Source organism: Acinonyx jubatus, chromosome A2 (assembly GCF_027475565.1).
Source record: "Acinonyx jubatus isolate Ajub_Pintada_27869175 chromosome A2, VMU_Ajub_asm_v1.0, whole genome shotgun sequence".
NCBI lineage: Eukaryota > Metazoa > Chordata > Mammalia > Carnivora > Felidae > Acinonyx > Acinonyx jubatus.
Genome location: NC_069383.1, coordinates 129219635 through 129234035, shown reverse-complemented (window position 1 = coordinate 129234035; position 14401 = coordinate 129219635). Strand labels below are relative to the sequence as shown.

General features: G+C 41.6%; 1 protein-coding gene across 15 annotated transcripts in view; it reads left to right on the top strand.

Moving 5' to 3' along the window:
- MITF (melanocyte inducing transcription factor) overlaps window positions 1-14401 on the top strand; it is a 220998-nt gene that overhangs the window by 142559 nt on the left and 64038 nt on the right. Inside the window, exon 1 of one of the 15 annotated variants that reach the window (XM_027042463.2) lies at window positions 4273-7800. The exons of the other annotated variants lie outside the window; for them this stretch is intronic. Coding sequence (XP_026898264.1) covers window positions 7765-7800 — 36 coding nt within the window. The 5' untranslated portion in view covers window positions 4273-7764. Of the gene's footprint in view, window positions 1-4272; window positions 7801-14401 lie in introns of those variants that run through there. 15 annotated transcript variants of the gene reach the window in all.

The following is a 14401-nucleotide window of genomic DNA, read 5'->3' as shown; positions in this document are numbered from 1 at the left end:
AAGATTGAATTTATGAGAAGTACAGAACCTGATGACTTCGGCCTCATAGTCTTGGTTTCCGCACAGCCAGGTATATTATTATTCGTATTCTAAATTTCCATTCATGCACTGGTGTGCTTCTTTATGCTTTGGGATGCAAGCACAATCTGCTTCCTCGTTGAAAAGCCAGGATTAGCTTGACTCCGGGACATATACTGGGTGACTTTGGGCAAGTTCACCGGTTTCTCTGGGCCTCAGTGTTCTCATCTGTGAAATGGAGGTCACAGTGCCTGCTCCGGAGTTTTTGTGAGGACCAAATGGGATCGTTCACCCAAAGCAATGCTGCCTGGTAGAGAGGGAGCCACATGTGGGAAGCTAAGTTTTCCGGTAGTCACATTAAAAGCAGTGAAAAGAAACAGGGGAAAATGAGATGAATAATATACTTTATTTCCTCCAGTATATCCCCAGTATTATCATTTCGACATGTCATCAATGTAAAGATTATTAGCAAGATATTTTCATTCTTTTCATTTTTCGTACCAAATCTTCAAAACCGAGTGTGTATTTTACATCTGCAAGTGTATCTCAGTTCGACATTAAATTTTCGCCAGAACTACTCGATCTGTGTTAGCTTTTTTGAGGTTTAGAGTTGAAAAAGTGACTCATAACTCCAGTTGTCTCACACAGATTTAAAAGATTTCTAGTAACTAAATTGAGTATATGTCTTGAACTTTCGATTTAAATGAAGTAAAAATACAAAATTCATTGCCTCAGTCACGTTGCCCGCATTTCCAACACTAATGGTAGCCACACGTGGCCTGTGACCTCTGTGTTAGCCCAGACCCAAAGCATTTAGCACACTGCTGGGTAGATTGAAAGTGCTCAGTCAGCGATTCTGCTTTATTGTTGTTGATAATGAATGATAGAATGATTCCTAGTTACTGGACTTATAACCTAAATATACTAATTAATGTCATCTCCACGTTGACATCTTTCTATGCCTTCATTACACCTGCCTGGTACACTGGGTTCCCTGCTGCCTCCCTCCTCACCAAAGATAACATAAAAAAAAAAAATTAGTCATTATTTTCCTTTTCACAACCCTTTGGAGCCCAGGTTAGCTGGGCTCATGTATGGTTGATATTTCCTGTCAAAAGCAGCCTCTCACAGGAGAGCACAGTGAAGGATACCCCTGCCTAAGGTGGCAGGGACCTGTCTCTGTCAACAGCCTTCCATTCAGGCCTGACTGTGGTAACAGCTCTTGACTTGTTAGTCACACGTCTCATTCATACTCTCGATCCAATTTATTTTCAGACCTCTACATGTCACACTTACCTCGTGCCTGTCCAGTGTGTTCGAGATGTCTCAAACCCTGGGAATATATCAGCATTTTGTCGTTGTTCTTGATGCAAAAAAAAAAAAAAAAAAAAAAAGAAAAAAAAAAGACATTGAAGGAAAAGGAGATTGGTTAATCCCAGGATTAACTAATGCACTGTTTATTTATTAGTAGCTACATTAACGTGTAGGTTATTGGAAACTTTTTTTTGGTGGTTTTTTTAAATATGTGCATTTATTTATTTATTTATTTGCTTATTTATTTATTTATTTATTTATTTATTTATTTATTTATGTCTGTGCTCATGTTGCTAGGGCAATTTTTTCCTCCAATAATTTGCAGTATATTTTTAGGCATTTTCAGCACAGCTGATAATTCAGTGAAACCATTTTTCTTCCTTTTCTTGTTCATTGGGCACTCAAGTTTTCTGTTTTGCTACCAGTTTTGACCATCTATTAAGCCAGAAATAATTCACCTAAAATGATAGTTTATATTTTATTAGGTACCTTGTTATTCCTAATGCAAGCAATGAGTTGATTGTATTGGAATTAAACTGTGTTTGAGAGATTTAATTTGTTCTTTATGTAATACTTTAAAAGTAACATTCTTGTTTAATTACAATCAGCAATAAAGTCAAGAAAGCAAAAATATTAACTATGCTATGATTTCCAGAAAGAAAAATCATTATGTTGTTAGATTTTATGATTTCCTTAGCTTGGAGTTTTATATTTTCTCAATGTTTATTACTTATTTTATTATCATCTTAATGTAAGTTAATGAACATAGAGGCCATTATAAAGTTGATTTCAATTTTCCTAATAGGTTTCCAGGTTTATATTAAAATCATATACCTCAAGAATTTTTTGACTCGTTAATTGGCATAACCTTGATAGAATTTATAATTCAGGTTTAGGTAATTTTGCCCATTTTTATTGATACTTGGACCACCAATATCTCATAGACAGGGGGGAAAGCAAGAACATTCTAGAAGGATATTTAATCTTAATGTAAACTTTTTTATTCAGTTTGACATGAAGCTAATGTGTGTAGGGCTTAACCCTACATGCTGTTTCTGGGAGAATATTCTGTAACTCAGCAGCTCTCAAAGTGCAGTTGGGGGGCCTATAGCACTTACATTATCTGGGAGCTCTTTTAGAAACACAAATTCCTTGAGTCATTCCCAAACCTGTTGAGCCAGAAGCTCTGGGGGGAGGGCCATTGATCTCTATTTTAGCCAGCCCTCTGGAAGATTCTAATGCATGCTCATGTTTGAAAATCACTGCTGAGGAATTCTGGAAGTTAATTTGTAAGAAACATAAGGAAAATTGGGAAATGCCAGTACTAATGGAGCCAAGCAAGTTTCTTTCCCGTAGGGCTCCTTAGACCTATGGTAAACATGTGAAGAGCTGTGGCACATCTCCAGCCGTGGGCCGGTAGGTAAGCACTTGCTTGAGGAGAAAGTGGAGGAGGAAGCCAAGCAAAGTAGATGTTGCTTTCAGGTAAAGCTGATCATTAGAGGTTGCAGAATATCCAGCGGCTCTTAAGAGTCTCCTTGACGTGGGTACATCCCATTATATGCGTATACTTGTGCAAAGTTGATGAAAATAGATTAATCCTGTAAAATCCTGGGCAGATGAGAAATAAGAAACTCTAAAATCACATATTGGTTCCTGCTTTAAACTATAGAAACCACCGTACCTTTGAAGGAGCTCTCAGGAGTCCGTGAATCCATTGTCCACAAATATTATCAACGTAATTTATACCTCACTTACATATATGCCATACATCTGTCTCTCAAATAAATGTTGATGCTGCTGTCATGAAAAAAATGCAAACTGATACAAAAGCCATGGATTTCATTGCTTTCCCTTATTTTTATACATTTTCTTTTTTAATATTTATTTATTTTTGAGAGAGAGAGAGAGAAAGAGAGAGAGAGGGAGAGAGAGAGAGAATATGAGGGGGGAGGGGCAGAGAGAGGGAGACACAGAATCCAAAGCAGGCTCCAGGCTGTCAGTACAGAGCCCAACGCGGGCTCGAACCCATGAGCCATGAGATCATGACCTGAGCCGAAGTCTGACGCTCACCCAACTGAGCTACCCAGGATCCCCTTTTTTATACATTTTCTTAATGAAAATGTAAAATACAACTCCTAATCAAATAGGGCCTTAAGGTATTTGACCTGAAAGAAAGGTTAAGAGCTACTTCTTTTTAAGAAACTTTTTTTTTTTAAACTATCAAGTGTTATTTAAATTCTGCTTTCCGAAACTACATTCCTTTTGCCACATTGGATTTAGTTAAATGGTAACACAAAATGGCCTTTCAGAGTCCGAGGGACCCTAACATCTATAATTTCACAAGCAGCAGGCCCTTGATGGTCAGTCTGTGACATCAAAGGTCTTTACTGACGTGACCGTAGTCTTGGCTTTGCCTTTTACACTGGGGCATTGACATCAACAGAAAGTGTTTTTCCTTCTTTTTTCTTTTTCAGTATTCGTGTTCTGCCTGAAGGCACTATATCCAGTGCATGTGGCCAGCTTGCCCCCTGGTTGGAGTAAAACAAAGGTTCATTTTTGGAAGCTCCACAGGAAAGACCAGCTCTTTCTGAAGCTGGAGTCCTTAACTTGCACAGCCAGCATGTGGACCTCAGTCCAGCCTTCAAAGAGCCATGGCTCACGTAGGAGCCATCAGGTGTACTTTTCTTCTACTGGAAGATAGAGATTATATTCTTATCTTCTCCTACTGAGAGGTGGAAATCAGAAATAGCCCTAAGATGCCCCTGGCTAATTTCTGCACTGAAATTTTGTCTTTGTGGTGGAGTTACCATTTTTCTATTAGTGGTCATTCAAAGAACTCTTGCCCAAAGGTGGGTGTTTGATTTTGTGCTGAGCCTGCTCTGTGGTCGCACCCTATACACTGAAGGGCATGGGACCTGGAGTTAGACTGGCAATGTCCAGATCTTTTCTGAACCACAGTTCCCTTGTCTGCATGACAAGGATAATAGAAGTCCCTAGTTCCTAGCGTTGCTGTGAGAAGCCATTGTGACATGATGCTTGCAAAGCACTTAGCTCTGTACCTGGCATAGTACTTATTATTAATGCGGATCACTGTCGTCAGCGTTTCAACTAGGGACACACACCAAGTCCACAGTGACTCAGCCACATAATGGGTGCTTGAGAAATGATTAAAAGGGTAGTGCTTTGGCAAAAGGTGGGGAACGTTGATTCTATATATGATCTGGAATTAATTTCTCCAGAGGTCTATATTCTTTAACTGAACTATTCAGTTATATTTCAGCAGCAAGGAATTTTTATTCTTGAAAAAAATTTTTTTTGATATTTATTTACTTTTGAGAGAGTGAGAGAGAGAGCACAAGTGAGGGAGGGGGAGGGAGAGAGGGACACACAGAATCCAAAGCAGGCTCCTGGCTCTGAGCTGTCAGCAGAGAGCCTGATGCAGGGCTCGAACCCATGAACCATGAGATCATGACCTGAACCGAAGTCTGACACTTAACTGAGCCACCCAGGTGCCCCAGGAATTTTTATTTCTAAAAATCATCTGACTTTGAAGTTTCCCTTAAGAGTGACTTTTTTTTTTTTTTTTAAGAGAGGAAAGATAGTGGGATGCTTGGCACAGGTTTTAACTCCCCGCCCCCCCCCCCCCCACCACTCCAAATTGCTTTACACGCATTACTTAAAATTTTTAGAAGTTGTTTTGATGATTGACCATAAAGATAAAATCTTTATTTATAAAAAATTGTGGGGAAAGTGGTATGAATTGGGGCTAAATTAAAAAAAAGAAAAACATTAATAGGTGTCAGGCCATCAAAATGCTCCCTGATTGTGAAATTAACCTTTCACTTACAATCTGAGAAGTTAACAATTTTGCTTCTTGAACTCTGGTTAAATATAAGTGACCATATATAATTTTATGAACTTTTTACTTTTGGAGGCATTATTGTTTTTAGGTAAGTAGAGATTCAAAATACATTTAATCACAGCATCTCATCCACGAGTTCCAGGGCCCAATTTATAGAGCCGGTCAGCTGATGGAAACCACTGTCTATGTTCAGAAATTTTCATCGCTAATCATATTGCATAATTATTTTTTCTCATATCCAAGTATTTTGATTCACATGCTCTGGGGTTACCTGACTTGTTCCTTACATGATATATCTTTTTTTTTTTCTTATCTAACATCCTGCTGTTCCAGCACCGTCTCCTGTAATTTATATAAAATTTTAGTCTTGCCTTTTTGTTTTTTTGTCTTTCAGAAACATGTGTTACCTGCAGTGTTCTATACATGACACTAGCTTACTAGCTGACCTTTATTTTTGCCATTAAGCCATTTATCTTATTTCTTTGGTATCTATTATCTTAAGATAAGACCAAACACCATTGTCTTCAACTGATATTACAGTGTTTGCTAGTTTATTATCAATACCACAGCGCTGAAATCAAACATACATACATGGTATCCATCCACAGGCCGGATGACCTTAGGGAAGTTGCCTTCCTGGGCCTCAGCCTCCCCATCTGACTAGCTGGTTTCAGATTTGCCTCCTAAAACTGACATTCAATGAACTGTCTCTTCTTTCTTCCATGAGAAGGGCCCACCTACACATCCCTGGAATTTAAATCGTGGTAAGATGAAGACGACAAAGGACTTTGAAAGCCCTTGAAGGAAACATTGGGTCTGTTTAAAGATGAGATACACAGAACAGTTGTCACGACAGAGAATCTCTCAATGTACAATATGGCTCACAGTTCCACTGTAGTGTAAATGACCAGTTTCTCCTCGAGGGTGGCAAAAAGTGAGTTGGAAAACCTCTTGTATTATTATTTAGACATTCTGTTGTTTTGCCTACATGTGTCATGCTTACTATAATAACAGCAACAGTGTCCCTACTGACTGTCGTGAACCGCATCTCTGAGATGTTCCTGAAGCCTTGTAAGTGGAGACTGAGCACGGGCATAATAGGATGAGATGGCGAGGGTGGGCCCAAAGCTACCACGAGTTCATGTATACAAACTGTTTAAAATCCATCTTAAGTACTGAATTCTCAGGATTACTGAGTGTCTAACATGAAAACTCATTTCTCATGTGATTTGTGGTCACAGAACGTTCTATAGCTATTATTCTCTTCCCTTCGCTAAGCAGAAAATGAGTGGAGGCTAAGGATGTTTGTTTACGATCTATCAGTGAGTGTGAGACCAGGAGCGTATGATTCCTTTCTCTAGATTTATTCATTTCACTTTGGCTTGTAAATACTGACTTTAATTCTTTTGAGAGAGAGAGAGAGAGAGAGAGAGAGAGAGAGAGCGAGCGTATTTGCAAATTTTCTCAAAGGCTTTCCTTTTTCAGTGAAATCGTAACTCCTCCTTCCTTCTTCCTTAAACGCACAAATCTGGAATTACACGGCTTGTCTAGGATCCCTAGCTCTATAATTAGTAATCTTGGGCAGGTGATCTAATCTCTAGTCTGAACCTTAGTTTCCTTATCCGGAAAATGGGCACAGTATCAGTTCCCACCCCCCTCTCCATCCTGTTGCAGTGCGTTTCTTTAATGTGAGCACCTCCAGTGTTACCGGTGAATGAGGCCCTAGTGCTCGCGTAGCATGGAATTCCTCTTGAACTCGTTTTCCACACATGTAAACGTTTGAAGCCATCAAGGACAGGCTTTATCATATTTAAAGAGAAAGCCTTCGCCATTGAGGAAGACTTTAAAATAGGCCAAATATGTACGGAGCATCTGCCCCTCCCGCAGGGTTAGTGGAATTTGGGCTTCCACAACCCCTTGCCTTTTCCACCACGCTCCGCCGTCTGGAGGGGTGTGTGCAGAAGAAGCAGGTACTAAGACATTTCTCTTTACGGCAATGCAGTCAGTCACAAAGAAGGCTCTATCTGGGATCAGGTTGTAGTTTTTAAAGAAATGATCTCCATCAGAACCACCTCACCGTCTGTACTCCCCCTTGTGAGGGGAGGAAGCGGGAATCCCAGAGCGTAAAACTGTCTGTGAAGCTGGCTGCAACTGCCAGTAGAAATTTAACCAGCTCGTGTTGAATTAGGGTTTACTGATTGTTGTTATTCACGCTCTGGTTACAAAGGTCCAGCGGTTTGGAGAGGTCGGCCCCTAACCTTCTCTTTTCCTATCTGCCCTGTTGTTTATAGTGTGCGATTTCGCGGAATGTGGCATTTTTTTTCAGGACGGTACAGATGGAGCTCGAGCAGAAACACCTGAATCAACTCCAGAGGTGTGGTCATTTAATGAATTCATGTATGTAAAGTACGTAGCACCGGTCGTGAGGTGGTTGCCTTTGAGTGGAGTCCTGAAGAACAAGTTAGGAAAGCGCTCAATAAATATTAGCCAGGACTAGTAGAGCCTTCTAACCCTGAACCCTTCACTTCTCCAGCAACACGGGCAGTCAGTCTGCCTGGTGGCGAAGTACTATGAGCCCACGGAGGACTGCGGTTCAGCCCCCGAAGGTGAGGTGGTTACTGTTGAGTGGAACCTTGGAGAACAAGGCAGGCCACACCAGCAGGACTGGGATAAGGGGAGCATGGCATGAGGAGAGGAGCAAGGCAGTAGCACATGCTCTGGGTCCTGGTGTGAAGCAGTCAAAGGGAAGACAGGAGAAGGAGGGACTGAGTGTGAAGTCACCTAACGGAGGTGAAGCGGTACAGGTGAGCAGGGGCCGGGTAACAAAGGGCCTGTATGTGACCCTGCGCGGCTTGGATCTGATGTCGTAGTCATTGGGTAGCCACTGGCGGCATGTGTTTGTGTTTGTTTCTGTGGGTTTGTTCATTGATTTTTCAAGTTTGAAAAGAGAGATGTTCAGAAAGATGCCTTTGGGGGCTGAGGGAGGTGGGGGTTGGTTTCAGAGGAATGTGATGGGAGGTGGGGAGCCTATCAAAATAATTTGGCGAACAAATTATGAAAACATTGAACCCAGAAGTCTTAGAAAGCAGTAATTAAGAAAGAAGAAGAAGAAGAAGAAGAAGAAGAAGAAGAAGAAGAAGAAGAAGAAGAAAAGGAGGAGGAGGAGGGGGAAGATGAGGGGGAAGAGGAGGAAGAGGAAGAAGAAGAGGAGGAGGGGGAGGAGGAGGAAAAAAAACAGTAGTTAAAAGAAAACCACAAAAACCTGGGGCACCTGGATGGCTCATTCAGTTGAGCATCTGACTTCGGCTCAGGTCATGATCTCACAGTTTGTGGGTTCAAGCCCCGTGTCAGGTTCTGTGCTGACAGCTTGGAGCCTAGAGCCTTCTTGGGATTCGACGTCTCCGTCTCTCTCTCTGCCCCTCCCCTGTTCACACTCTCTCTGTCTCTGTGTCTTTCTCAAAAATAAATGAATATTTAAAAAAAACACAAACCCTTATGGGTTAAAGTAAATGGAACCTTGTTAGATAGAAAGGAAGAGGAAGGCAGCATAATACTCCATATATTTTACAGAGGAGAGAACTGAGCATAGTAGAGATGAAGACATTGGTCTATACCAGGGGTTGGGAAACAATGTCTGCAGGATTTTCTGCCTTCTGCCTATTTCTGTACGGTTTTATTAGAATGCAGCCATGCTCAGTCATTTTCATCTGGTCTCTGGCTACTTTCACACTACAGAGGAGGGATGAGTAGTGCAACAGAGGACTCATGGCTCACACAGCAGAAAATAATTAATTTTGGGATCTTTATAGAGAAAGTTTGCTGACCTCTGGTCTCAGCACATGGCTAGTCAGTGTTGGACCTGGGCTTCACGTCTTTGAGACTAGAGAAACCTCTGACCAAGAGCGTTTTACACTGTGTCCAATATGCAGTAAGGCCTTATAAATAAACTCTAAGTGGATTAATGAATAATGAGTGTGAATGATTGAATGAATGAGCAAAGTAGCAAAGTTAAACTACCTGATTTACAGCCTGCCCATTTACATTTATTGTCGACTAATTTTTATAAAGCTGTTGAGCAGGAGTTATTATATAAAATGGGTATCAAGTGGCACCAACATGCAGGGCAGTATTCTTGGTTTGAGGGTTTTAACGTGTCCTTGTGATGCTCACCGCCAATAGAAGAGACAAGTGTTCGTCAGATGATCATGGAAGTGAGTGCATGGTTGCAGGGTCAACCAGAAAAGAGGGGGGCACAGTGCTATACGAGTTTGTGGTGGAAGATCAGTATAAAAAGTCAGAGAAGACTTTCTCGGATACCCCCATCCTGCAGTCTAAAGAGTGAGTTGACTGTAATTTGGCATAGGGACATGGGAAGAGTATATCAAGTGGATCCATGTGCAAAGGCCCTGTGCAGGTGAGAACAGGCAAACAACAAAGAGAAGGCTAGCCATGCTGGGGGGTGAGACTGGAGAGAGAGGCAGGGCCCTTGTGATCAGGATCAGGGAATCCGTCTGTTTCTAGAGTCGAGTCTGAACTTGAGCTACAAGTTTGAGACTCAGTAGTATAGAAAGTATTTTAACCCAGAGAGAGTATGGGTTTACCAGAGAGAGTGTTGTAAGAGAAGATGTGGGTCTTGAGAGCTCTGGAGCTCAACATTAGAGGGAAGGACAGCATATGGAGAAAAGAAGAGATCCAAAAAACTGGAGAGGAACAAAACCTGGAGAATCTAGTATAACTGGTCAGTTGTTGATGGGGCGTATACGTCCAAGAAATCAAGGATTGAAAAGTATGCATTGGGTTGTTCCATTGGGAGATCACGGTGACCTTTGGAAGAGTACATTTTGGGCAGTGGAGGGGGAAGGGTAGAGCATGTCAACCTGTCAAATGAATAAGCAGAGAGGAAATGGAACCAAGTATATATTTGTTCGCTTACTCAGCAAGTAGTTATTGAGCATCTGTGTGTTAGGGATCCAGTGTTAAGCAAAACCAGACAGGGTCTTTGTTCTCCTGGGGCTTACCGTTGGGGGGAGGGTATGAAGGGGAATGGACACTTCATCGAATGATCTTCCCAGCACCACCCAAAAAGTGAAGGAAGTGCTATGAAGGGAAGAAAGAAGATTCTGTGAGAGTATTTAGCAAAGGAAAAAAGAGTAGTCTGGGCAGGGAAGAATTCTCTTAGTGATCCTGGAAGCATAGATGATAACTCTGACATTTGTGGTGAGGGAACATTTCAGGGGGCAGAGAAAAGCTTGTGGCCAGGCCTTTTGTGCCAGAGGGCTTGACGGCTCCAGCAGACAGGAAGAAGTGAAATCAGGGTGGTTGTGTGCAGAGAGCGAGGGCGAGAATGGTATAGGAAGCACAAGGCTAAAAGGTGGGCAAGGGCCAGAGTATCCAAGGCTTTGGACACAGACCATCTTAAGGATTCGCGTTATCCCAAGAGTGGTGTGAAGCCATAGAAAGGGATTGACCAGGATAACCAGACTTAACCGACTTTAAGTTTTAGGAAGTGTAGCTTTCTATTTATCGCAAGAATGTGAAGCTGTTATGGCTTTCTGAAGCAACGTGAGCAGACAAACCCGAGAAGGATCCTCCTCTCCAGGGAAAGTCACTCCCTTCTCTGAGACTGGGTGTTCCAGAGCTGTTCAGGGGAAACACTAGCTCACATCCAACCTGCAAACAGCATGAAAGTTTCTCCTGAAATCACTTGGAGAAGATACTCTTGAGGAAAATGATATCCATCTTGACTGTATACACTGTTTTACCAGGTCATTAGAATTTCTGGATCAACCAATTTTATGGAAAAAAAAAAAGTGCAGGTGACTTCTAAAAAGAATCATTTTCTGGGTCACTGGCTCAAGTTACCTTGGGCGGATTTCTGTGGGGACATGACTGCAAAGCAGACAAGTGTTTTTAGAGACCTCTCTCTTAAAAAGCTGTTCGTGCACCTCCTTACTTCCGCACTCCTGTTCTTAGATTTAATGAATCAAGAAAGCTGCGAACAGTAACTCACTGACGTGATTTGCCCCAAGAAATCTTAGTATGTTAAGAGAAGTTGGGTACTGTTGGTCCGGATGGCCAGGCCAGGGAGAAACGATAGCTTCAGTAGGACTCTCTCTGCCACACTTCTGATCACAGTAGGTGGGTGGGTGGCCTTTTCTCTGCACCCAGTCAAGGCTCACCTCAACCAGCCTTCTTATAACTGGTTAATTTTTGCATGATTGATAGCCTTTCTCCATGGAATTAAAACATCGTGATACTTCCCTGCCTTGTTTGTGCCTGTGTTCTGTTTCTAAACCCTTTCTCCCTCTTTTTCCCACAGTGTCTTCTTAATTAGTTTTGCAAAAATATGTGTGGTAGAATTACCTGAATTTCTTCTCATCCTTCCTGGCACCATTTGACCAAACCCGTCCCACATCTTCATTCTCTATGCTCATCCTGATTGACTCAGGAGGCTGACACTTGGCAAACCAGTGACCTTCTTTTCCAGCTGAAGTTGACAAAAGCTGATAAAAGAGGGGAAAGGGGAGCTAGAAGCCTGCAGCCAGCCCTTTCTTTTCTTTCTTTCTTTCTTTTTTTTTTTTTAACGTTTACTTATTTTTGAGAGACAGAGACAGAGGGTGAGCAGGAAGGGGCAGAGAGAGAGAGGGAGACACAGAATCCCAAGCAGGCTCCAGGCTCCGAGCTGTCAGCACAGAGCCTGACTCAGGGCTCGAACCCATGAACTGTGAGATCATGACCTGAGCCCAAATCGAGAGTCGGACTTTTAACCGTATGAGCCACCCAGACGCTACCACCAGCCCTTTCTTTAGTAAGGAGGAAGCAGCTTGGATGAATATATTAAGAGGAAATTGTATTTTGAATATTTGACTAGATCATTTGTTCAGGGACAAAAGTAGCATAATGAAGGCAAACAGAGGATGTAGGGGAGCACTCACTAAAGGAAAATATGATCAATGGATAGAGTAAAAAAAATGAATATACAATGTCTATTTAAAAGGTAATACTTTGTGAAAGTACTGATTTATTACCTATTAAAATTAGAAGAATTTGCCTGGAAAAATCATACACAGGAAAAGGGGGCTTAAAGTATGGTAAACACCAGAAGTCCCCCCACCTTTTAAAACCTCCCCAGAAAAGTTATTTCAATTAAAAAGGAAAAAAAAAACGTGTGAGGATGGAATGAGATATGTGTGAAGTATATTGAGCTCTTTGGATGAAAGTTGCTGCAGTGTAACTTTTATTTATCTGTGACTTGGGTTTGGGTTGTAATTTCAAGCAGCATGCTCCTAGGCCAGCTAGATAAAAGGAATTGCTTTTTAATTAAATTAACAGTCATACGAACTGCTGTGATGTTTCAAAATTTCATATATATTAACTAAGTCTTTGCCTCTGTGTGTGTTAGAATTAGTACTTTGCTTCACTGAGAGCCTAAATGTGAATAATTTGTTATTAATAATGCAAGTGTTACAGCTCTTTTTTTAAAATTATTTTTTTACTTTTTATTTAAAAATTTTTTAACATTTATTTATTTTTGAGAGACAGAGACAGAGCGTGAGCGGGTGAGGGGCAGAGAGAGAGGAAGACACAGAATCCGAAGCAGGCTCCAGGCTCTGAGCTGTCAGCACAGAGCCCGATGCAGGGCTCGAACCTATGAACCGTGAGATCATGACCCGAGCTGAAGTCGGACGTTTAACCGACTGAGCCACCCAGGAGCCCCTAAAATTATTATTATTTTTTTAATTTTTTTTCAATGTTTATTTATTTTTGGGACAGAGAGAGACAGAGCATGAACGAGGGAGGGGCAGAGAGAGAGGGAGACACAGAATCGGAAACAGGCTCCAGGCTCTGAGCCATCAGCCCAGAGCCTGATGCGGGGCTCGAACTCCCAGACCGTGAGATCGTGACCTGGCTGAAGTCGGACGCTTAACCGACTGTGCCACCCAGGCGCTCCTAAAATTATTTTTTAATAACAGTTTTTGCCATTGCTGTTTTGCCAAGGTTCAGATAAGTTTTATGGGTCTGAGCACGTTTGTTTTCAATTTAGGAACCCAAGTTTTGAGCCATTATGCCACTGGCTACTCTTCTGCTCACCCTCCGTCCCTCTCCTACCCACCATAGTTCGTATTTCTTGAAGATGATTTTGTCAGACTACACTCAGAATGAAGAGTGTGTGAGCCCATGGACATGAGTGATCACTTTTAATTGTTTTTTCTCCTCATGGCCCCCGGTCAGTTTGAGAGAAGGACCACTGGCCCTGTCTTGTGCATACCTCCGCATTTCCCCATAGATTGTTACCAGATGAAGAAACTGATTAGTATCATAGTAAATTCTGAATATAGGCCTTGAACATGTCCTCACCTATCCAGCATTACTTGGAGCCTCCAAGATGTGCTGTATGCTGAGTGCAGCTTCCCATCTCTATGTCATTAATTGCTCACGTGGTGTAGACAGTTAATTGACCCATCTATACCCAGAATATGTCAACCTTGCGGGTGCAAACTGGTAGCTATCCACTCTATGAGCACATAGGGATAATAAGGGCAGATGGAATCCTGGTCCAGTGTGTCAAGGTGGGAGCAAACGGTAGTAGTTCGATTTGCTTTGCCCTAGAAATTGAGAGGTGGTCCCATTCCAACTGGCAATAGAGAAGGGGACATTCCTTCTGTATTGTTTGCCTCCTGTTTGGTGAAAATAAAGATGGCAAGGGGACCTTCAATGGAATTGAGACCTTTGACATTGGAATCATAAGATCTACTAGAAATAAATGTATTTATGTTGTGTGGCTGTTACTTTCTTTATTTTTTTCTTTTGCTTCTCCAGTGATGGGTCCTTGTGCTTCATCTTTTTTTCTATTTATTATATACATTCATAACCATTCCATACTTAATATATTTACACTTAAAGCTTGGTTTTAGCTTCATGATAACATGGGTCTTGTCTACTTCCCTTATTGCTGAGGCCTCAGCACCTAGAGAGTACTGAGACATACTCTCAGTATGTGGAATGACGCTTGAATTCACGATTCACTTTTCATCTCTTGATGTTTATATTTGAGCGACCTAGCTGTCCAGTGGACTTGTATGGATGATTTATGTTTTCCTCCAAATGAAGAGTTAAACAGATAGCTCATAGGTTATTCTGGTATAGAATAGACCCCTTTGAAAACCAGCCTGAGGCTTTTTTTTTTTTTTAAATATATGACGCTAG